Source organism: Balaenoptera ricei, chromosome 1 (genome assembly GCF_028023285.1).
Source record: "Balaenoptera ricei isolate mBalRic1 chromosome 1, mBalRic1.hap2, whole genome shotgun sequence".
In the NCBI taxonomy this organism is placed as follows: Eukaryota; Metazoa; Chordata; class Mammalia; order Artiodactyla; family Balaenopteridae; genus Balaenoptera; species Balaenoptera ricei.
The window spans coordinates 135,540,689-135,566,468 of record NC_082639.1 but is presented as its reverse complement, the minus strand read 5'-3'; the positions used below and the strand labels follow the sequence as shown (position 1 = coordinate 135,566,468).

General features: G+C 38.9%; 2 protein-coding genes across 5 annotated transcripts in view; one reads left to right on the top strand and one right to left on the bottom strand.

Annotated features, from left to right (window-relative positions):
- The window catches only part of LOC132373402 (ankyrin repeat domain-containing protein 45), a 154,999-nt gene that overhangs the window by 42,011 nt on the left and 87,208 nt on the right, over window positions 1-25,780 (top strand). For 2 of the 4 annotated variants that reach the window (XM_059936495.1, XM_059936505.1), the window contains exons 6-8: window positions 20,314-20,475; window positions 22,171-22,271; window positions 23,691-23,819. In XM_059936495.1, the coding sequence (XP_059792478.1) occupies window positions 20,314-20,475; window positions 22,171-22,271; window positions 23,691-23,819 (392 nt within the window). Of the gene's footprint in view, window positions 1-4,899; window positions 4,986-13,676; window positions 16,653-20,313; window positions 20,476-22,170; window positions 22,272-23,690; window positions 23,820-25,780 lie in introns of those variants that run through there. The other 2 variants (XM_059936526.1, XM_059936516.1) reach the window with 2 other exon arrangements.
- On the bottom strand, window positions 8,191-8,779 carry LOC132352879 (large ribosomal subunit protein eL32-like). The gene is made up of 2 exons (XM_059903601.1): window positions 8,666-8,779; window positions 8,191-8,490 (listed from the first exon to the last, which is right to left on the bottom strand). The coding sequence occupies exons 1-2, from the start codon at window positions 8,777-8,779 to the stop codon at window positions 8,191-8,193; spliced, it is 414 nt and encodes a 137-aa protein (XP_059759584.1).

Below are 25,780 nucleotides of genomic sequence, written 5' to 3'. Positions count from 1 at the left end.
GTTGTGGTCAGAAAAGATGCTTGATATGATTTGAATTTTCTTAAATTTACTGAGGCTTGATTTGTGACCCAAGATGTGATCTATCCTGGAGAATGTTCTGTGTGCAGTTGAGAAGTGTAATCTGCTGTTTTTGGATGGAATGTCCTGTAAGTATCAATTAAATCTATCTGATCTGTTGTGTCATTTAAAGCTTGTGTTTCCTTATTAATTTTCTGTCTGGATGATCTGTCCATTGGTGTAAGTGAGGTGTTAAAGTCCCCCACTATTATTGTGTTACTGTCGATTTCCTCTTTTATAGCTGTTAGCAGTTGCCTTATGTACTGAGGTGCTTGTGTGTTGGGTGCATAAATATTTAAAATTGTTAACTCTTCTTCTTGGATTGATCCTTTGATCAGTATGTGGTGTCCCTCCTTATCTCTTGTAACAGTCTTTATTTTAAAGTCTATTTTGTCTGATACGAGTATTGCTACTCCAGCTTTATTTTGATTTCCATTTGCATGGAATATCTTTTTCCATCTCTTCACTTTCAGTCTGTGTGTGTCCCTAGGTCTGAAGTGGGTCTCTTGTAGACAGCATATATATGGGTCTTGTTTTTGTATCCATTCAGCCAGTCTGTGTCTTTTGGTTGGGACATTTAATCCATTTACACTCAAGGTTATTATCGATATGTATGTTCTGATTACCATTTTCTTAATTGTTTTGGGTTTGTTTTTGTGGGTCATTTTGTTCTCTTGTGTTCCCACCTAGAGAAGTTTCTTTAGCATTTGTTGTAAAGCTGGTTTGGTGGTGCTGAATTCTCTTAGCTTTTGCTTGTCTGAAAAGCTTTTGATTTCTCTGTTGAATCTCAATTAGATCCTTGCTGGGTAGAGTAATGTTGGTTGTAGGTTTTTCTGTTTCATCACTTTAAGTATATCCTGCCACTCCCTTCTGGCCTGCAGAGTTTCTGCTGAAAAATCGGCTGATAACCTTATGGGGATTACTTTGTATGTTATTTTTTGTTTTTCTCTTGCTGCTTTTAATATTTTTTCTTTGAATTTAATTTTTGTTAGTTTGAGTAATATGTGTCTTGGTGTGTTTTTCTTAGGGTTTATCCTGTATGGGACTCTCTGCACTTCCTGGACTTGGGTGACTATTTCCTTTCCCATGTTTGGGAAGTTTTCACCTATAATCTTTTCAGATATTTTCTCAGACCCTTTCTTTTTCTCTTCATCTTCTGGGACCCCTATAATTCAAACGTTGGTGCGTTTAGTGTTGTCCCAGAGATCTCTGAGATTGTCTTCAATTCTTTTCATTCTTTTTTCTTTATTCTGCTCCTTGGCAGTTATTTGCACCATTTTGTTTTCCAGCTCACTTATTAGTTCTTCTGCCTCAGTTATTGTGTCATTGATTCCGTCTAGTGTATTTTTCATTTCAGTTATTTGTTTGTTCTTTAGTTCTTCTAGATCTTTGTTAAACATTTTTTTATTTTCTCAATCCATGCCTCCATTCTATTTCTGAGATTCTGGATCATCTTTACTATCATTACAATGAATTCTCTTTCAGGTAGATTGCCTATTTCCTCTTGATTTGTTTAGTTTTGTAGGTTTTTACCTTGTTCCTTCATCTGTGACATATTTTTTTGCTGTCTCATTTTTTTCTCTTTTTTTAATGCGTGGGATTATGTTCCTGTCTTGGTGATTGTTTGGCCTGAGGCTTTCAGCACTGGAATTTGTAGGCTGTTGAGTAGAGGTGGGTCTTGGTGCTGAGATGAGGACCTCCGTGAGACCTCACTCCAATGAATATTCCCTGGGGACTGAGGTTCTCTGTTAGTCCAGTGGTTCGGACTCGGAGCTCCCACTGCAGGAGCTTCGGCCTGACCCCCGGCTCGTGAACCAAGATACTGCAAGCCACATGGGGTTGCAAAAAAAAAAGAGAGAACCATAACAAAGTAAAAAATAGCATTTAACTAGTAAACTAACAGATATATGAGAAAGAATATAAAAATAAAAATGTAGATAAATAAACAACCAGAATTTACAACTGTACCACAATAGTGAAAAAGAGGAGGGAAAAAAAAAAAGAAAAAAGAAAAAAGGTGGGGGGAGGCCTTAGCTGTGGAGAGCGGGGCCTAAGCAAGGGCAAGGTTTGGGTGGTGGGCGTGGCCTATGCTCAGGACCCACAGGGCTGGAAAAGGCCCTGGGGGCTGTGGGGGGCAGGGCTTAGCCTCAACGCAAAAAGAAGGGGCTCAGGCTTGCCCACCACCCCTGGTCTCAGAGGGTGGGGGACCTCACCTGGGAGTCCAGGAGGCTTCCTGGGCTCGAATAGGTGGGGCAAATGCCCTCTGCTCCTCTCCCACTCCTCTCAGAGGACCCCTCCTGCCTGCCTCTCCTGATCTCCCTGGTGTCGCCCCCTATGCCCCCAGTACCAATGCGGCCATGGGGAAGGGGAGCCTTGGAGGGTAGGAGACCACCCTGGGAGCTCAGCAGGCTCCCTGGGCCCAAGTGGGTGGGGCAGTTGCCCTCCGCTGCTTTCCCACTCCTCCTGGAAGGCTCTTCCCGCCTGCCTCTTCTGATCTCTCGGCCTCAAGGGTGCTGATCCTGTCTGGCCTCCACTTCTCTTCCCCGCTCAGTCCCACCATTTCACTTGGGGGTTCCTCCCGTCTCCTTGGGCATCAGGGTTTTCCACCAGCAGCTGGCAGGTGCCCTAGTTGTGGGGAGACGCTAACTTGGAGTCTTCCCACACCTCCATCCTGACTCATTTTGGTACTAAGGTAATGGTGGCCTCATAGAATGCATTTGGGAGTGTTCTCCCATCTTAAAAAATTTTCAGAATAGTTTGAGAAGGTTAGGTATTAACTCTTCATTGTATGTTTGGTACAGTTCTTCTGTGAAGCCATTCAGTCATGTCTTTTGCTTTCTGGAAGTTTTTAAAATTACAATTTCCATTTCACAGGTAGTGATTGGTCTGTTCAGATTGTCTATTTCTTCTTGATTTAGTCTTTGAAAGTTGTATTTTTCTAGAAATTTGACCATTTCTTCTAGGTTGTTCAATTTGTTGGCATGTAACTGTTCATAATATTCTCTTATGATTTTTTTGTATCTCTGTGATAGCAGTTGTTATTTCTCCTCTTTCATTTCTTATTTTGTTTATTTGGGTCTTCTCTCTTTTTTTTCCTTGATGAGCCTGGCTAAAGGTTTATCAATTTTATTTACCTTTTCAAAAAAACAGTTCTTGGTTTCATTGATCTTTTCTATTGTTTTTGGTCTCTATTATATTTGTTTTCACTCTGATACTTATTTTTTTCTTTCCGTCTGCTAACTTTGGGCTTTGTTTGTTTTTCTTTTTCTAATTCCTTTTTTTAAAATGACAGTACTTTAAATTTATTATTTATTTTATTTATTTATTTTGGCTGTGCTGGGTCTTAGTTGTGGCATGTGGGATCTTCATTGTGGTATGTGGGATCTTTAGTTCTGGCATGCGGACATCTTATTTGTGGCATGCGGACATCTTATTTGTGGCATGCGGACTTCTTAGTTGTGGCGTGTGAACTCTTAGTTGTGGCATGCAGGCTTCTTAGTAGCAACATGTGGGCTTCTTAGTTGTGGCACACAGGCTTCTTAGTTGCAGTATGTGAACTCTTAGTTGTGGCATGCATGTGGGATCTAGTTCCCCGACAGGGATCAAACCCCGGCCCCCTGCATTGGGAGCACGGATTCTTACCCACTGGACCACCAGGGAAGTTCTTCTAATTCCTTTACATGGAAGGTTAGGTTGTTTATTTGAGATATTTTTATTTCTTGAGGTATACCTATATTGCTATAAACTTTCCTCTTAGGACTGCCTTTTCTACATCCTCTGTAGATTTTGGAAAGTTGTGTTTACATTTTCGTTTGTCTTGAGGTATTTTCTGTTTTTCTCTTTGATTTATTTTTTGACTCATTGGTTTTTTAGTAGCATGTTGTTTAGTCTCCACATGTATGTATTTTTCTTCTTATTGTTGAATTGTAAAGGTTTTTATGTATCTTGGGTTCAAGTCTCTTATCAGATATATGACTTGCAAATATTTTCTCCCATTATGTGGATTATCTTTTCATTTTCTTAATTGTGTTCTTTGAAGCACAAAAGACTTTAAGTTTGATGAAGTCTAATTTATCTATTTTTCCTTTTGTTGATTGTGCTTTGTGTCATATCTAAGAAACATTGCCTTATCTAAGGTCACCAATATTTACTTTTATGTTTTTCTGTAAGAGTTTTGTAGTTTTTTTAGCCCTTATGTCTAAACATGTCTGTGATCCATTTTAAGATAATTTTTGTATATGGTGTGAGGTAGGGGGTCCAGCTTCATTCTTTTGTATGTGGATACCCAGTACTTAAGATTTTTATGTTGATCAAAAGGGACCATGGTTTTTTAAAGGTTAAGGCACTGAATCTGTTCTAGGTAGTATGACAAACTGTCCCTTGCCAACTGTACCTAACGTCAAATGAGCATACACATAGCACTCTCCTAGGTCCCCTGAAGGGAAATAGATGCCTTTGCACCATCCTTGTCTTTAAGGAGTCTACCAACCACTTTGTGAGTAAACATGCCTACTTGAAAAGATAAACTAAGAGCTGTGTATGTTCAGGGAAGCCTAAGCATAAAGAGAAGGCATCATGAAGAAAGAGGAATTGCCTGAAAGGATAGGTAACCAAGGTGGAATATGTAGGGAATTCTGGAATGAAAACACAACATAATGATGAAAAGTTGAAATATGGGACTAGGGAAGTGGTCAGTATCCATTTGGCTGATTGTAGTTGAGTACGCATTAAGGAAGAGTAGAAAATAAGGTTGGAAAGTTAGCTTGTGATCATTTCATTAAAAGTACTGAATTAGGGACTTCCCTGGTGGTGCAGTGGTTAAGAATCCATCTGCCAATGCAGGGGACACAGGTTCGATCCCTGGTCCGGGGAGATCCCACATGCCATGGAGCAGCTAAGCCCGTGTGCCACAACTACTGAGCCTGCACTCTAGAGCCCGTGAGCCACAGCTACTGAGCCCACATGATGCAACTACTGAAGCCCGCGTACCTAGAGCCCGTGCTCTGCAACAAGAGATGCCTCTGCAATGAGAAGCCCACACACTGCTATGAAGAGTAGCCCCCACTCGTTGCAACTAGAGAAAGCCCGTGCATAGCAACAAAGACCTAACACAGCCAAAAATAAAATAAATAAATTTTTAAAAAGTACTGAATTATAAGCTTCAAAGTTTGGACTTTACTTTCAGTGCAGTGGGTTGCCATTAAAGGCTTTGTTTGGGGTAGGAGAGACGAGGGATTAAGTAGTGGAGAATAATCTGGCTGTCCTTGCAAAATGGATTGGAGGGAGAAGAGACCAGAGGGAGTGAGACCAGTATAGTCCAGGAATGAGATGGTTAAGACGAGTTGTTGGTTATACAGTTCAATTCCCACCTTTCCCCCCCAAACCACCACTATTGTTAGTCTGGCCCAACAACCCTCCCTCCTTCCCTTCTCACCTCTGAGGAAGAATTGCAGAGGCTCCAATCAAGATGGTGGAATAGAACGATGTAGAGCTCACCTTTTCCCACAAATACATAATGAATACATCTACATGGGGAACAGTTATCACAGAATACCTATTGAATTCTGGCAGAAAATCTCAGACACGCAGAAGTGCGAGGAAGATCTCCATGTAACCGGGTAGGATGTAAGAAAAAAAAAAAAAAAGGAAGCAAGCAGGATAGGACCTGTGCCCCTGGGAGAGAGCTATGAAAGAGGAAAGGTTCTCGTACCCTGGGAAGCCCCCGCACTGGTGGGGAGATCACCTGGGACAGAAAGGGAGCTTCAGAGGCTTGGAGGGGAGCGTAGAAGCTGGTTTGCAGCAGGCAGAACAGAGAGAGACCGGCACAGAGGATCCGTGCTACCTTGCTGCAGTCCCCAGTCCGAGACGTGGACCTGCTAGTAATACATGCGAGGGCTGGTTGCTAAAACTCGGGCTTCAGAGGACAGACCTGGGGAGAGGACTGGGGTTAGCCCTGCGGAAACAGCCTGAAGGGCCTGGAGTGTGGTAAGGGCTGCAACCAGGAGTGTATGTGGAAGAAGCCTGGCCCACCATAGAAGTGAAGTGCCATTGTTAAGAGGCACTCGAAGAGAAGGGCAGGACCCGCCATTGCAGCCTCACTTTTGGCATGCTTACGGCCAGTGTGTGCTGCCATTGAAACCCCATTGTTAATGCATGAGTGAAGTGGGGGGTGGGGCTTGCCATAGCAGCCTCTTTCTCATTGCCATCTCTACGAGCTCTGGGAGCATGCAAGCACCAGCAGGTTGCCCACATGTGGAGGCGGGGCTGAAAGCAGAGCCTTCCCCCCATGGCATGTGATCCACAGCACCGCCGCTTGCTTTGTAAACTCAGTGCCTGTGGGACATCCGAGTGGAAAACGGGTGCTCCTGTGGCTGGGACGGGTCTGACCTTAGCAGCTGTGGGCTTTGTGGGTGCATGCACGTGGAGGTGGGGCCAGAGTCTGGGCTGCTTCCCTAGCTCCCATGGCAGGTCAAGGTACGCAACTGCTGTGGTCCTGGTACCTGATTTCAGTGGATTGACGCCTATGGATCTGTGCTGGTGGCTTTGTGATCACAGTGCCTGAGGGGCACCAGGGCTGATAGCCTGCATTCCCACAGTGGAGGCGGGGCCGAGGGTAGTGTGCACAACATTGTACTTTGTGTGCTCACACAATGGGTGACAGGTGACACCACAGAGTGCACTCCCCGATGGACAGCTCCGGTGGAGGAATACTCAGTGGCTTCTCTTCCAGTGGGAGCGCTTCAATCCTGCCTACGTCACACTGCAGCTTAGAAATGGATCTGGGGGCTTCTATGCCAACAATTAGGGAGCAGACCCTGCCCCCAGCAGGGCTGTAACAACACAGAGCAAAGAGGAGGCCCCGTTCAACATCCAGCACCTGCTCCGTTCACCACAACATCAGTCATACCCCCATCAATGGGATAACAGCCAGCAGACACTGAGGAAAGATGCGGCAGCCATCCATACTAAAAAACAGCCCTTGCACCAAAAATATTAAACCCACACAAGCTACACAGGGACACTTCTACATAAAAATAGCCCTCCAAGACCACAGTAGATAATTGTTTCTACTAAACTCATAGAGTAAGAGAAATATAAGTAAAATGAAGAATGAGAGGAACCACTCCCAAATAAAAGATCAAGAGAATTCCCCTGAAAGAACAAATAATGAAACAGACCTCTTCAGTCTAATAGACACCGAGTTTAAAAAGGAGATACTGAAAATACTGAAGGAATTAAGAAGGGCTATTGATAGAAATGCAGATTACTGTAAAAAGGACCAGGAACTATAAAGAGGAACCAAGACAAATTAAAAGACTTACTTGCTGAGATGAAAGCTGAGTTTAAGGTAATAAGTAGCAGATTGAATAATGTAGAAGAACGAATAAGTGATCTGCAAGTTAGGATAATGGAAATCACCCAATCAGAACAGCAGACAGAAAGCCAAATGAAAAAAAAATGAAAGCAATATAAGAGACCTATGGGATAATATAAAGCACGCCAGTCTACACATAATAAGGATCCCAGAAGGAGAAGAAAGAGAAAAGGGAATCAAAAATGTATTTGAAGAAATTATGGCTGAAAACCCCCCAAACCTAAAGAAGGAAACATCCAGGTACAGGAAGCACAGAGGGTCCCAAACATAATGAACCCAAACAGACCTACACCAAGATATACTATAATTAAAATGGCAAAAGTGAAAGATAAAGAGAGGATTCTAAAGGCAGCAAGAGGAAAACAAGGAGTTAATTACAAGGGAACCCCCATAAGACTATCAGCTGATTTCTCTACAGAAATGTTGCAAGCCAGAAGGGAGTGGCAAGATATATTCAAAGTCCTGAAGGGAAAATTCTGCAGTGTAGGAAACTCTACCCTGCAAGATTATCATTTAAAATAGGAGAGATAAAGAATTTCTCAGACAAGCAAAAGCTAAAAGAATACAGCAATATTAAACCTGTTCTAAAGGAAATATTGAAAGGTCTTCTCTAAATAGAAAAGAAGCAAGAATCTATAGGAAAGAGAAAATCACAATTGGAAAGTAAATTACTTAAATAAATCAGTACACAGATTTTTTTTTTTTTTGGCCAAGTTTCATGGTTTTATTAACACAAACACAATGTGCCCACGAGCAATCTATTCATTTTCTTTGCTGCATAGCCTGGTGTTGGGATTGGTGACTGTGATAGCCAGCTGGGATGCTCTTTCCACAATGGCTTTGTGGTTCTTGGAGGAGATGTTGTGAGCAATCTCAGCACAGTAAGATTTGTTGCACAACAGCGGCACTTCAAGCTCCTTGACGCTGTGGACCAGGAACTTCCAGATGCTGCTGGGCAGCATGTGCTTTGTTTTCTTGTTGCTCCCATAACCAATGTTGGGCATCAAGATCTGGCCCTTGAACCTCCTGTGCATCCTGTTGTCAGTGCTTCTGGATTTCTGTCAGTTCTGCTTAATTTTTTTTAAAATTTTTATTTATTTGTTTATTTATTTATGGCTTGTGTTGGGTCTTCGTTTCTGTGCGAGGGCTTTCTCTAGTTGCAGCAAGTGGGGGCCACTCTTCATCGCGGTGCGCGGGCCTCTCACCATCGCGCCCTCTCCTGTTGCGGAGCACAGGCTCCAGACAGTTCTGCTTAATTTTGACATATTGATCTGACTGGTGCTGGATGACCTTCTTGGTCCTCTTTTTGACAACCTTGGGCTTTATGAGGAGTCTGAGGGCAGCCATCATGCTGAGTAGGAGATGGCTGCCACTTCCCATAGGCCGTGCTGAAGAAGAGAGCAATACACAGATTTTAAAAAATAAAATAAAAAAGATTTTTCTGTGAAAGTGATGATAAGCACAATGAACAGCAAAAGAATAAACATGAAGATGCGAAATAGGACATCAAAATCATACAGTGTAGGGGAGGAGAGTAAGAACATGTTGAATTTTTTTTTCAGAATGTGTTTGAGCCTATTTGACTACCAGTCTAAAGAAAGTAGATATAGGAAGGCGTTAACATACTTCAAAAACAGGGTAACCACAAATCAAAAACATACAGTAGATTCATACAAACCAAAAAGAAGAGAACACAAGCATAATATAAAAGAAATCATTAAAGCACAAAAGGAAAAACAAAAAGAAAAAGAAAGGAACAAAGAAGAAATACAGAATCAACAGGAAAACAAGGTTTAAAGTGGCAATAAATACATATCTATCAATAATTACCTTAAAAGTCAATGGACTAAATGCTCCAATCAAAAGTCATCAAGTGGCAGATTGAATAAAAAACCAAGAGCCTACAATATGCTGCCTACAAGAGACCCACTTTAGGACAAAGGACACATATAGACTGAAAGTGAGGCTGTGGAAAAAGATAATTCACGCAAACGGAAATGACAAGAAAGCAGTTGTAGCAATACTCATGTCAGACAAAACAGACTTTAAAACAAAGGCCATAAAGAAAGATGAAGGAGGACACTATATAATGATAAAAGGATCAATACAAGAAGATGATATTACACTCATCAACATATATGTACCCAAATACATAAAACAAATACTAACAGACAAAAAGGGAGAAATTGATGGGAATACATCAATGGTAGGAGACTTTAACATACCACTCACACCAATGGACAGATCTTACAGACAAAAAAATCACTAAGGCAACAGGGATCCTAAATGATACAATATAACAGTTAGACCTAATTGATATTTTCAGGACAATACATCCAAAAAAACCCCCTAGAATACACATTCTTTTTAAGTGCACATGGAATATTCTATAGAATTGACCACACTCTAGGGTACAAAACAAGCCTCAACAAATTTAAGAGTACAGAAATTATTCCAAGCATCTTTTCTGACCACAATTGCATAAAACTAGAAATCAACCACAGAAAAAGAAAAGAGAAAAAAAGTCAATTGCAATTTTTTTCTCTTTTCAGTCAAAAAGAAAAGAGAAAAAAAAATCAATTACTAAAAAAAAACCAATGGGTCAACGATGAAATCAAAGAGAAAACTAAAAATATACCTTGAGACAAATGACAGTGAAATTCTATGGGATGCAGCAAAAACAGTTCTCAGAGGGAAGTTCACAGTGATACACACCTTCTTCAAGAAACAAGAAAAATCTCAAATAAACAAACTAACCCACCACCTAAAAGAATTAGAAAAAGAAGAACAAACAAAACCTAAAGTCAGCAGAAGAAAGGAAATAGTAAAGATCAGAGAGGAAATAAATAAAATAGAGATTAAAAAACAATAGAAAAAATCAATAAAATCAAGAGCTGTTTCTTTGAAAGGGTAAACAAAATTGACAAACCTCTGGCCAGGCTCACCAAGAAGAAAAGAGAGAGGACCCAAACAAATAAAATAAGAAATGAAAGATGAGAAAGCACAACTGATAACTGCAGAAACACAAAAAAACCATAAGAGAATACTATAAACAATTATATGCCAACAAATTGGGCAACTTAGAAGAAATGGACACATTTCTATAAACACACAGCCTACCAAAACTGAATCAAGAAGATATAGATAATTTGAATAGACTGATCTCTAGAAGTGAAATAGAATCTGTTATAAAAAAAATTCCCTACAAACAAAAGTCCAGGACCAGATGGCTTCACAGGAGAATTCTACCAAACATACAAAGAAGAACTTATACCAATCCTTCTCAAACTCTTCCAAAAGATTGAAGAGGAGGGAACACTCCCACCGTCACCCTGATACCAAAACCAGACAAAGACACCACCACCAAAAAAGAAAATTACAGGCCAATGTCTTTGATGAATATAGATGCAAAAATTCTCAACAAAATACTAGCAAAATGAATCCAACAACATATAAAAAAGATCATACACCATGACCAAGTTGGATTTATCCCAGTGTCACAAGGATGGTTCAACATATGCAAGTCAGTCAGTGTGATACACCACATCAATAACAGACAAAAACCACATGTTCCTCTCATTAGATGCAGAAAAAGCATTTGATAAAATTCAACATCCATTCATGATAAAAACTCTTATGAAAGTGGGTATAGAGGGAATATTATCTCAACATAATAAAAGCTATTTATGACAAACCCACAGCCAATACAGTACTCAACAGTAAAAAGCTGAAAGCCTTCCCGCTAAAATCTGGAACAAGACAAGGATGCCCACTCTCACCACCTCTATTCAACATAGTATTGGAAGTCCTAGCCACAGCAATCAGACAAGAAAAAGAAATAAAAGATATCCATATTGGTAGGGAAGAGATAAAATTGTCATTGTATGCAGATGACATGATACTATATGTTGAAAACCATAAAGACTCCACACAAAAACTATCAGAACTGACAATTGCATTCAGGAAGGTAGCAGGATACAAGATTAACATACAGAAATCGGTTGTATTTCTTTACACGAACAAAGAAATATCAGAAAGGGAATGTAAAAAGAAAATCGCTTTTAAAATTGCATCCAAAAAATGCTTAAGAATAAACCTGACCAAGGAGATGAAAGACTTATATGCTGAGAAGTATAAAACATGAATAAAGGAAATTGAAGATGATTCAAAGAAATGGAAAGATATCCCATGCTCTTGGATTGGAAGAATTAATATTGTTAAGATGGCCATACTGCTCAAAGCAATCTACAGATTTAATGCGATCCCTATCAAATTGCCCATGACATTTTTCACAGAACTAGAACAAATAAGCCTAAAGTTTATATGGAACCATAAAAGACCCAGAATTGCCAAAGCAATCCTGAGGAAAAAGAACAAAGTAGGAGACATAACCCTCCCAGACTTCAGGTAATACTGCAAAACTACAGTAATCAAAACAGCGTGGTATTGGCACAAAAACAGACATATGGATCAGTGGAACAGAATAGAGGGCCCCAAAATAAACCCACACACCTGTGGTCGATTAATCTTTGACAGAGGAGGCAAGAATACACAATAGGGAAAAGACAGTCTCTTCGGCAAGTGGTGCTGGGAGTTGGACAGCCACATGTAAATCCATGAAGTTAGAACACACCCTCACACCATACACAAAAATAAACTCAAAATGGCTTAAAGACTTAAATGTAAGACATGACACCATAAAGCTCCTAGAAGAGAACATAGGAATAACATTCTCAGACATAAATCGTAGCAATGTTTTCTTAGGTCAGTCTCCCAAGGCAGTAGAAATAAAAGCAAAAATAAACCAATGGGACCTAATCAAACTTACAAGCTTTGAGAAAATATTTGCAAATGATGCCACCGACAAGGGCTTAATTTCCAAAATATACAAATGGCTCATACAATTCAATAACAAAAAAACAACCCAATCAAAATATGGGCAGAAGACCTAAATAGACATTTCTTCAAAGAAGACATACAAATGGCCAATAAACACATGAAAAGATGTTTATCATCATTAATTATTAGAGAAATGCAAATCAAAACTACAGTGAGGTGCAACCTCACACCAGTCAGAATGGCCATCATTAAAAAGTCTACAAGAAACAAATGCTGGAGAGGGTGTGGAGAAAAGGGAACCCTCCTGTGCTGTTGGTAGGAATGTAAATTGCTGCAGCCACTGTGGAAAACAGTATGTAGGTTCCTCAAAAAACTAAAAATAGAGTTGCCGTGTGATCCAGCAATCCCACTCCTGGGCATATATCCAGAAACAATTGTAATTCGAAAAGTTACAGGCACCCTTATGTTCATAGCAGCACTATTAACAATAGCCAAGACATGGAAACAACCTAGATGTCCCTCAACAGATGAATGGATAAAGGTGTGGTACATATATACAACAGAATGCTACTCAGCTGTAAAAAAGAATGAAATAATGCCATTTGCAGCAATATGGATGGACCTAGAGAAAGAGAAAGGCAAATACGATGCTATCATGTATATGTGGAATCTAAAATATGACACAAATGAACTTATCTACGAAACAGAAACAGACTCACAGACATAGAGAACAGGCTTGTGTTTGCCAAGGGGAGGGGCGTGGGGGAGGGATGGATTGGGAGTTTGTAATTAGCAGATGCAAACTATTATATATAGAATGGATAAACAACAAGGTTCTACTGTATAGCAGAGGGAACTATAGTCAATATTCTGTAATAAACCATAATGGAAAAGAATATGAAAAAGAATATATATGTGTATATATACATATGTATGTATAACTGAATCACTTTCTGTACAGCAGAAATTAACACAACATTGTAAATATACTATACTTCAATTAAAAAAAATTGCCTCTTTACCCAAGTCCTCTCTGTCCCCTCCAAGCACCCCAGTATCTTGCATGTTCATATTATAGAAATGTTAGATCTTGATGGAACCTCTGAAACGACCCCCTTGTTTTACAATGAAGAAAGTGCAGACACATGAGGTTAAGCAGTTTATTCACATGGCTGAATTAGGAACAGTAATACTGATTATGTAAGTGTGATCTCACAGCTTTAAATATTAAAACAAAAAGGTGGGAATACTTGAATTGACATACAAACATTAAGGTTTCATTAATGACTGGTTCAGCCTTGGACGTTATGATTTATTTCATGCCCATTGTTTTTAAAAACTGGCTTCATTTTTGTTTTCTGTAGCAAGCTAATTAAATGTAATATAAAAATCTGCTTCCTTTCAGGTCAAGTGAAAAGTGCCAAATCTGTATTCTAAGCCATGGTCAGAAAAGAAGTCTTATAAAAGGCCGCATCTTCTTCTATATCTATAAAGGCAAACCTATTCATGCCGACTGAAGTTAAATAGATGTGGGGTTTTATAAAAATGTTTAAGTATGAAGTTAAATCACCCTCGTTTTGTTTTACTCCATTCAGCATGCTTATGTCCAGACTCTCTGGCCTTGCCTCTGCCTCTGCAAGTCAGTTTCATGTGAGTTCCACGTGCTCCTTCCAGAGAGCACTTGGCTGTGAGTCACTCACAAAGACCATATGGAAGCTTTAAAAGCTACTTAGAGAATCTAACAATTTTCTGTGTAACTGAGGCAGGAAATTTCTGTTCAAGTGTGGAATTCTATTAAAAAAAAAAAAAGACATATTGGCCATTTCCAGAAGAAAAATTTGTTCTCCCTCTCTCAAAAGGAAAGCTATGGGATGACATTCTGGAGCAAGGAACTATTAAGGGTGGTTTGGATCAGGGTCCTCTGCTTATACAACTATTACTTTTTTATGTCCAAATTAAAATTCACCTTTAAGGTGGGATATAGTCTCTTAGTAAATCTTCCTGTTTCTTTATCTTTAACACCCTTGTCTTTAAATTAATAAATACAAATCTGTTTAGTTTTATGTTTAGATTTCCCCTACTCAGTAGGTTTAGCAATATAGTTATTATATCTGTACTACATGCCATTTTCCTTTTGTTTTACATTACCTACATTTTAGATATCATTGTTGGTTTCATATTAGTGATTTGGAATGTCCTTTTTTCTACTTTGTCTAAGAGTCCCTGAACCTTCTACTACTCTGTGACTTTCTGGAAAAGTTTTATAGAAAGAAAATTATTCTCTTCTTTGTCCCATCCTGAAAGCTAGTTTTTCGTTGTTGAGGGGAAGGAAAAGAAATGAGCAATTCAGTAATTCCTTGTCAGTTGACATTTTCTCAACCATGATTTTGAGGTAACACTGTCTCACAAATTTAAAAGTTTTGAGATCTTTTTTAAATGTATGAGCAATTCAGTTTCAGTTGCCTTAAGCAGAAGAAAAGGGCAATGACTCTCACTCCCCTCTCTGGTAGATCCAGTGGGTGTTTATGGAGTAGTGCAAAGAAGACCTTTGTCTGCTCCATTCTCTTAATACTGTAGATTGTGAGAAGTCTATTATCTTTAAGCATCGCAATAATTTGGGAAAAGGCCAGGTGCCGTTTTTGTCATTTCTACTCTAATTCTACAATTTCTGAGCCTTGATCTCGAATATGACAATATTCAATTATATTGTCAATTATACCTCAATAAAGCTGAAAAAAAGTCAATCCTGACCCTTGGCGAGGCAATCTGTAATTTTCCATTCCATGACCTCTATCCCCAATGTTAGGAAGAATTAATCCCTCCTTCTTTGGGGCACGCATAGCATTAATAGCTTCATACTGTATTCTATTTAATTGTTCAATGTGAACTACGAGCTTTTTGAGGGTAGGGGCTTTGTCTTGTTTTTCTTCATTCCTAAAGAACCTATAACATAGTAAGTTAGTAAATAATAGTTGAATGAATTCTCTTTCGGTGCCACGTTTTTCATAGAACTCAGTAGTCTTCATTCATTTATAAAGCTTGTTCACCTTTATAGAAATGAATCCTGAATCCTTTTCTCCATATTTTGCTAGTGCTAGTGCCCCATTTCAACTCCTGCTCCTCCAGAAGACAAGCCACACACACATCTAGCATTATGACTGTATATCTAGTTTCTTCTCTAATTGTCTATTTTTAAACTTTCTTCTTGAATGCCACCTTACTTTTTAGGCATATGAACCTGGTGATTACCAAGGAATTCCTGGATCTCATTTCAAAGATTTCATTGATGTGACAGTCTGAATATACATTTATATCTATAGATCTATTACTTTAGTATGTTTTGAGAGATACGATATGTCTTGTGACCTATTGTTGCATTGAATTATAAGTATATTCACAGGAGTGTGAAAGGTCCTTATACTTCGAGTTTTAGCTATTACTCGAGTAGCTGCATGACTTTTTCCACACACCCACAGAGTAATTAATTACTATTTCAAGGTGCATACTAGTAAATTAAATCACATTATTTGAGAGGTAGTAAAGCAAAGGCTACATTAAGTGTTCTGATAACTTCTAGATAGTGGTTCCTTAGGCTTTTGTATTTTTTTTCATTGACTGGAGAACTGTAAAGAAAAAAAAGGGAGGAGATCGGTATGACATCATTAAGAAAACAGCTATTATCTGTTATCGCTATCATTTAATAAAAGAAAGGACATATTAACACCAAAAAGGGGGAAGATATGATCTCAGTATAAGGCTCTACTCTTTAAGTTGAATAAATTAAGTTTTATTATAGACTTTTATGTTTTCATTTTGCTATATATGATGGAACTTTTGTCATGAATCACAACTGGCACATGGTCTACCCTTTGATAACTACTGCTCTAGACTGAGCTAAAGCAGTCAGACTGCTACTTAGGTTACCATGATGCCCCAAATTATAAAGGGCTGATAATCCATCCCAATGTTTCATCTAATTTGTGATAGATTGTATTTTCCAAGATGGTCACATCTCCCATCCCACGGTCATGACATTCTTTGCATAGGGAGGTGGGTCTCTGTTCTCTCATCATGAACCTGGGCAGGCCTGTGATTACAGTAGAAGTAATACTATGTGATTTCCATAGATCATAAAAGATAAAAGGTGATACAGTTTCTACCTAGTTCTCTTGAGATGCTGCCTTGGAGAGAGCCATATGGACAGGCACTGAGGCCCTGGCTGAGCTCCAGCCAGCAGTCATCAGTGATACGGGTGAGTCATCTTGGAAGTGGATCCTCCAGTGGAGCCACCACAGCTGATGCTGTATGGAGCAGAGACAAGCCTCTGTTGAGCCCTGCCGAAATTGTTGATCTCAGCCAAATAAATGATTGTTGTTCTAAACTACTAAGGTTTGTGTCTGTTTGTTATGCAGCAATGTATAGCATAAAAATTTTGGAACCAGGAAGTGAGAAATTGACATAACAAACCCAAAAATGTGGCGTTGCCATTTTGGGACTGGGTAGTAGGCAGATGCTGGAAGGGGCCAGAGGAGAGTCTTAGTGAAAGCCTGCAGGGCCTTAGATTATTAGCAGAATCTTTAAGGCTGTCTAGGAGGCTATTAGTGGGAATTTACAGGGAAGAGAGGAAAATGTTATTAGAAGCTGGAGAAAAGGGGCCCTTGTTATGTGATGGTGGTAAGTTTGGCCACACTTTTGTCTAAGTAATGAACTCAGTGATCCTGCTAAGGACTTTTCCAGTGTTCAACTGCCACCTGGATTCTCCTACTAAAATAATGAGAGGAGAGAGATGAGCTGAAAAGGAACAGTTCAGTTTTCAAATAAAATTTAAAAGAAATATAAAGGATTCAGTACTTGCTAGGTTTGAAAATAAAATTAGTTCTCATTTCTAGCCTTTCTAGATGGCAAAAAATTCTCAAACTAAGAAATGGCTTCAGAGAAAAGATAAAATCTCAGGCAGGATTGTGAGGTCATTTTTTTAAGACCTCAGAGATATCCAGGTGGTATGTCATGGAAACTTTCAGACTCAGACAGGCTTTTCTCAGCCTCGGACTTGAGGTGGGCTTTCTCAGTGCAGCTGGGAAGGTGGCCTCCAGCTGTTCGAGGCAGTCATCACCACAACTAAACTCAAATGGAAAGAGAACAGCTCTCTCCCAATAGTGGTATATATATCAAGGCATCATCTGATTGGTCTTGTCTGAGTCCCATGCTCTGAACCAATCACAGTGTTAGAGGGATGGGGAACTATGACTAATCAACCTGTCATGTGCCTGTCTCAGTCAGACAGTATAGTCTATCATCAAAAGATGGAGTTTGGGGGAAACACACTGGAAAGCCTCTCACCTCTCAACATTCAAAGCCACCAAAGTCTATTCAACTGGCTCTACCAAAAATGGTGAAATATACATTTATTATTGCTTTCTGTTTTACTCTATGGGAAATACTGTTATGTAGAAAAATGTGATCATCTCTGTGTATTTTAGTTATGTGCTATCTGTAGCTATCAGAACTATATGTAATCTAGAGCCGACTCTATGAATTTTGTTCAAGTTTTCTTGAGGTATGAGTATTTTTCCAAAAGCCATGGAGAATCTGACTTTTGAAATGTAAAACTGCATGAGTCTTACCTGGAGGGTCTAGGTGACCCAGGTGAGCCTGAGAGGACAGCATTGGGATAGGAACTAGATAGAACTGGAAGGATATGACTCAGAGTGACCTGAGGCATTGCAGTGGAGGAGAGAAATCAAGGTGACAAGCAATGTAGATAAGGTTAAGATGAAAATGGGAGAAAGGGTAGTGAACTTGGTAACCAGAAGAGTTCAGTAAGGGCAGGATGGGAATGAGTAAGGAATGGGTCTCTCAGGAGACAGCCTGAGAATAAGACAAATTTTTTTTTCAACATGGTCCTTGGGATTTATGGTAGGGAGGGACCCAGTGGCTTAAAAGAAACATACCAGATGACAGCAACAAAATGCTGTCAAACATCTGTTTTAGGGGAATGGCGTGTGAGTGCCAGTGGTGGTTGTTGCAGTCAGAGGGAGACATAGAGCTGTTGACTGATACTACTTAGTCTCAGGTAGGAATTGGGACTTCTGTTTTGTTCACGTTTCCTTAATATAGTGACGGAGAAGATCAATGATAGAGTTAGTAATCTCACTGCTGTGGTATTATCCTTGGTGCCCAAGGGAAGAGGATTTGATTAGTGTGGCACAGGGATGAGAGGGTAGAATTTCATTGTCACAAAATAACTTTCTTGAAAGTAAACTACAAATTAATAACTTGTTCATTTGTTTAAATTTATGCTGTATTTGTTTTTAATGATTAGATTTGCGGTAAAAATATCACATGTTAGGCATCACAGAATTTGGGATGCATTTGTCCTGTGAAGAATGGGTGATATTGTTTCTTCAAGGACCAAAAGCCAATGACAAATAGGAGTTAAGGAGGAAAAGGCGAAACTCCACTGAAAAGAAAAGAGAGATGGAAAAAAGAGAAAACAGAAAAGGATGAATGAAAAGGTCAGAGGGGAGACAAATCAGTGTTGAAAAGGGTTAGGGTTGAAGAAAGAAAGACAGTATATATTAAAAAACCATATAGGAGGAGGTTCCATCTACATGGTCCATGACCATTTCAGCCATTACATCAGGCAGAGAAAATCAGTTAAAACAGTTGTAAATATAGACACAGCTTAAGCATTAAGAAATGCAAACTTCCCTGGAACTGGGATCACTTAGCTTCTTCTGGATTGGGGGTGGGGATAATGTGTGTAACCAATCAGAATGAAAGTAAGTTGGCAAGAAACCAATAGGAATTAGGCGTGGAAACGGCTTTCATGTGAAATCAGTTGGCAGTACCGTCTGTGGCAAACAGACACAGAGCTGAGCATTTTTTGTGATTTCGAGTGCCTTCATCTTGATTTCAACTCTGAACCTGCTTAGCTTTGGCAGAAGGTATTGCTGGTCTCAATAGTTTAGAGAACTTGATTTGAGTAATGATGAGTGGGCTGTGAAGGTGCCAAGGATGTGAAGTGCTACTTGAGGGACAGGTTTGAAGATACGACGCTTTGAATCCCATCTCTGGCCCACCCTCTGCTTCACGCCAGAATCATTGTGGCTTGCAGACCAAACAAATGCAAATAAATATCCAGAGATGAGCTCCACATATTATTGGGGATACTTCAGGAGCCTCCAGGAATTTTAGGTTAAGTCTAGCTGCAAGGAAAAGAAAAAAAGAATGAGCCCTTCTCAGGACCCCACATAGATTTGTGCAAGCCATGTCCTACACAAAGGTGGCAGCTGAGGTGGGGTGGGTATTGGGGCTGAAGTCCAGCCTGTTATTCATGTGCCAAGCCATGTGCCCTGTTGTTAGCAAGGGAGACTTTTTCTAATTCACTCAAAGCTACCATATGAGCAGACCTCAACTTTCGTCTCTTCCTTTGTTATTCACATCCTTCCCCATCCCCGACCTTAACTGGTGTGACTCAGCTTTGACCTTGTTTCTCATTTGCCATTTTGGATTTGGAGGGGCCTGAGAGAGGAAAAAAGGGACAAGGGATTGCAGTAGTAAAAGAAAATTCTAGAATGATTTGTACCCGTAGAGAAAGAGTTCCCCCTCAAAGAGTTCAGTTCATCAAATATTTATGGAGAGCCTATTGTGTGCCACATACTGTGTGCACAGCCTTAAGGAAAATCAATAGTCAGCCCTGACCCTCAAGAAATTCACTGTCCAATGGGGAAGGCAAACATTACCATATCGTACAATAAATGGTATGGGCAAAAATCAATACAATCCCTCCCCCATACACACGGAGCAGTATGAGGAAGAAACTAACATTGCTGTTAATGTTCTTAGAGCGAAGGTGCAACAGGCAGTATTAACATGTACCTTGTGGCAAGAAGACATGTGCTCAGATCTGAGTATGGTATAATTTTAGGTAGAAAGAATGTGGATGGATTGGGTCCTGGCAAGTCTCATTTTCTTCTTTTTTGTGTATCATAACGGATTAGTCTGTACTAGTGAGAGTGTCAACAGTAACTCTCATCCAGGTTCATCAGTTGGGACTGAAAAAGCAATGGCAAAAGCAAACGTGTCCTTTTGGGTGCAAAAAGAAGGTAACCAGCCTGATTTACTCTGTGGACGGTCAGCTGACTACATGCCAACAAAGGGGCATTTCCCAATTCTTGTATGTTCCACTGTTGTTTTGGGAGGTAGGTGGTCGTTTTTATACCTCATCTCTCCTCTGCCCTCTGAACCTTTCTTACTGCAGAATGTAATCACAACTATAACAAAAGAAGGGGACCAGTGAAATTATAAGATGTTAGTGAATGCTATTAGTCTTGTTTCATTTATTTGTAAGTATCACCTTTACTGTGCTCCTTCATTCAGTGACATTTGCTGGGCACAGCAGTGTGGAGAATAAGATAGTCCTTAAGCTCAAGGAGACCTCTCGTGGGGGAGACAGGCAGACAGATAATTACAATGCGGTGTTGTTAGTGTAACTATAAAGGTATGGTCCAGAATCTCTGGGAACAAGGGAGAGGGAGAGCCTTACACTGCTTGGCTGCCTGATTCCCTGCCAGGCCTAACGTGACCAAAATATCTGGGCTGAGGGGATGGCAAATGGGGCAAATAGAACTCAGATATATGGTTTACAATTTGCTTAGTTAACATCATCAATTTTGTCCATTCTAGTATCGCTTTTATGTGATTTTTCTTTAGGGAGGATGCACCACCCACCCCACCCCCTAGTGGGGAATTAGGAAAAGCTTCACCTGTAAGGTCTCTTAAACAATGATTAAGAATTCAATAGGTATGGTGAATGATACTCATGCAGATAAAATAACGTATTAAAAAACACAGATGCGTTATTCCATAATTCAATGCTGGCGGTTAGAGAAAATTTTCTAGTCCCCTTAAAAATTTTTTTATTGGGGAAAAATGTCAGCTGCTTTAAAATCCTTTCTGGAACTAGGAAGACTATAAAGAAACAAACAACGAAGCACACACACATGAAGAACTTCAATTTTACTCATTTCAGGGAATGAAATTGCTTTCTCTGGGGTCTTTAAAACACTCATTAGTGACCTTGGTCCCTTTTGGTACTAGGAGGTGCTGTTGACCATGAATTTCGCTAGCTTTGGATCCTTTATGATTACCTAGAGACAAGTGCTCCAGCAGTAAAGGGCATTGCAGAAATAGCTTGAGAAACATTTCTTTGGCTAGCCTTATGCATAAGAAGTATTCAAAAAATATTTACTGATTTGTCATGACCTCTGGCTGGAAGGAAGGAAATGCAGACTCTGAGATGCCAATGAGTCTTGCCTTAGGCATAAATTAATTGGATTGTAGTCGATATATTGCCTCAGGAGGTAATGAGCTGAATAATCTTAGAGTAGGGAGTTTTAAGGCAAGAAAATGCATATAAATAGGATAGCTAGTGTCTTTTGACACTTGCTGGTGAAGGCAGTTTTCCCTATGGTTAGATCTCAGTTAAAAGTATTTCTGGCTTTTAAGAAAACTATAGAATGTATGTTACTGTAGCTTAGGAGGAGTAATGATTAATATAAGGCATACTTTGTAGATATGAAATTTGGTTTTTCATAATTTCTCATCATCAGATCCATAGGCAAGATACCCATACAGTGATCCTAACGTGCCACTGGGTGGGCAAATGGGAGGTTGTTGAAACTTCAGTATTTTCCAAACTCACCTATGAGTGATGCCTCATTATGTGTGTCTTATACTAAGAGACAGCATTTCTAACAGCTGTCAGTTATTTATTCATGATGATATGACATTCAGAGGAAGTTTAAAATCAAATACCTAGAGAGAGGTAATATTAAATTGTTTTTAAACCATACCTTATGTCTAAATAACACATACATGTCTTTTTTTTTTTTTAGGACTTCTGAGGGCATTTTTAAAGAATTCTGAAGTCATTGTCTTGACGATTCTTTCTCTTGTTGGATTTTTGATAGGACAACTGGCCTACAATTTTGTTGAGGTGACGTACATATGAAAAATTAGAGGATAGATTAAAGAACAAAGACCAAAAACAAGGTCAACTCCCATCCCCATCCCTGAATGAGTGGAATTATTTTTTTTTTTTATGTGAGGAGCTACTGAGAAAAATTTATCTGGTGTTAAATTTTTGAAAATGAAAAACCATCCAAGAAAGGAAACAAATTAGAGAGGCTTAAAATAAAGCAGTAATTTGGAAGTGAGTAAAATGTGATTGCATTCTTGGGTTCTTCGTCACCTGCCTTTGGTCCTTACTCTTGTTTCCTTCCCCTGTACATACGCTGGACTCTCCCCTGCTATTGTCTTCAGCACCCTCGGAGACTCTAGTTACAAAAGGCAGCAGTTCCTGTCATGATGAAGCAAGGTTACTATTTTCTAACTGCCAGATTAAATGCAAAGCCTGTATCATATGAAACATAATATAGATCCAAGAAAAACTTCATTAATTTAATTTATTGACATGATTTCAAATGTATAGCTGTGTGATCAACAACAGTTTGTCTCCACTCATTCTTTTATTTAAAAAAAAATGGAGACAATGCTTGTACCTATTTAGGATTGTAAAAGCCTTCTTGTTATTCTTCTGAAACACCACACAACTAACATCTTTTGAGTGTTAACTATGTGCCAGGCTCCCTTTTAAGTTCTTTTTTTTTTTAAATAAATGTATTAACTTATTATTAACTCTTGAGTTAATTCATTCATCCTCACAGCAACCCAATGGAATTAGGTACTCTGTTCCCATTTTACTGATGAGGAAACTGAGGCACAGAGATGTTAAGCAGTGAAGATTAAACTATTAATTGGGCCAAAGACTTTTGGGGAGGGAATATTTACAGCACTTCAGTCGTTGTTGTTAGTGTTTTCCATTCATCTGTGTATAACCTTCATGATTTATGTCCTATATACACGATCTGTACTATTATCTAGGTATTATTTTTCTCTACTTGACTCACTGAAAGATTTTAAAATCCTAAACAAATATCTGTGAAATCCCAGGTATCCATGCAAAGTTCTTTTTTTCCTCTTATGCAAATTAAAATAATTATCTAACAGTCAAATAAAAAATACCTATCTGTGAACCACCTAAAATCCCCTCAGGGATCACCGATGGTGAAGTACGACTTTTGAAAATACTGATTACTTACCACAAGCAATGTTTGTGTAGCCTAAACTCACACACGTTTCTGGTGAATAGAGGACTATGCATTTAACTCATGTGGATGGTTAGTTAGATGGAGAAATCTACCACAAGACCCCCAGGACTGGCCTTGTAGATAATTTCTCATTAGTTGCAAATTGGAATGTTATAAAATTTATATTGATTGACAGAGCATCAACTTAATTTCTAATACTTCAGAATGGTAGCAAACTAACTTCTTGTTTGCCTTTGTTACTTTAGATGCACCAAGTCGTCTACCCTCTTCTAAGAACACCAAGTTTTTCACTTTATTGTTATTTTTCACCTTTAATTATATTTATGGCTGCTTTGGATGTGGACTTCTATATACTCAAGAATGTGTTTTGGCAGGTAAGAACACATTTTAAGGCAAATTATGGTCCATTCTTGCTTATTCATGTTGACAGAGAATCTGTCTCTCTAGAAAGAAGATTAATAATTCATAAACCCCCCTTTTTTGTTGTTTTATCCTGTTCGTTCTGCAGAACCACTAATTAAAGAAGTTGAGGGGAGGGAGAAAGAATGAATATTTGCTGAGTGACCACTGGGACTAGGCACTGAGTTATTATCTCCATTTCACATATAAGCAGAGTGTAGTTCAGAGGTCACAAGACTGATAAACGGCAGAACCTGGATCCTAATCCCACCTCTGACTTCATCTCAGCTGTCTATCTGTAGATTTGTCCGTTTTCACTGCTCTGGTTGTTTTATTTATGCATTCTCTCTTTCTTTTCTTAATCATGCTTGCCAGATTATTTTATGTTTCTTTTCAAAATATTTTATTTTCTTTGATTTTATTCTGTACTTTTTCTAACATCTTGAGCTAGGTATTAGTTGATTGACTTTTAGCTTTTTTATTTTTGCATTTTGTACATTTAAGGTTTTAAGTTTTCCTCTAACAACTCTTTTAGATTCACCTCAAATGTTTAGATTTAAGTGTTTTCATTTTTATCCCTCCTACCTAAATTTTATTATACTTTTTTCTTTGACCTGTTAATTATTTAAAAGTCGTTTTTAAATGTCCAAATACGGCTTTTAAATTATCATTTCTCTTGTCACATTGTGATCAGAGAATGTGCTTTTTATATCAACTCTTTGATTTTTGTGGAAGTATTGTTATTTTCCTAATGTTTTCCTCATTATTTAGTTACCCTTTTGTCCCAAATAATGCCTTTGCCTTAAGTCAGTTTCATCTGGTATTATTATAGTTATACTAGCTTTCTTTTGGTTAGTATTTGCCTGCTAAAAATTTTCCATTCTTTTGCTTTCAAGATTTTGATGCCCTTATACTTAGATGTCTTTTTGATAATGTACAGATGGATTTTGTTATTTTATCCAGGTTGAGGATCTCTGCTGGGCTTTTTTTGGATTTTGGGGGTAATATTTGTTGTGATTAAAAATAGATTTAGAAGGGAAGAAGATTTTAGCAGATTTGAAACACCAAGGAAGATATGTAGATGTCTTGGAAAGATGCTCAACATCTTAAATGTTATTAGGGAAATATAAATTAAAACCATACTGAGATACCACTGACATTCCTATTAGAATGGCAACAGCAGCAAAAATAACAAACCTGATTAATACCAAGTGGTGGTAAGAATGCAGAGAACCTAGAACTCTCATACATTGCTGGTGAGATTGCACAGTGGTACAGTCACTTTGGGAAACAGTCTGGGAGTTTCTTATAAAGTTAAATATACACTTGCCTTATGACCCAGCAATTCCACTCTTATGTATTTATCCAAGAGAAATGAAAACTTAATTTACACTAAAACCTCTGTGTGAATCTTTATGGCAGCTTTATTCATAATCTCAAAAGTCTGGGGAATTCCCTGGTGGTCCAGTGGTTAGGGCTCCGTGCTTCCACTGCAGAAGGCGTGGATTTGATCCCTGGTCAGGAAACTAAGATCCTGCAAGCTGTGCAGTGCAGCCAAAAAAGAAAAAAGAAAAAAAAAAAATCTCAGAAGCCTGGAAACAGCTCAAATGTTATTCAGCCAGTGATGAATAAAGAAATTGTGGCACATCTTACAATGGAATACTATTGATAGGCACAATATGGAAGAATTTCAAATGCATTATGCTAAGAGAAAGCAACCAGACTCGAAAGGGTACATATTGTATAATTCCATTCATCCATTCGTAGACCTTCCTTCTAGCAAAGGCAAAGCTATAGCTTTGGAAAACAGATCATTGGTTGCCAGAGAGTGGGAATGAGGGAAGAAATTGACTACAAAGGGACAGCATGAAAAAATTTTTTGGGGTGATGGATCTGCTTTGTGTTTTCATTGTGGTCATGTTTACATGACTGTATG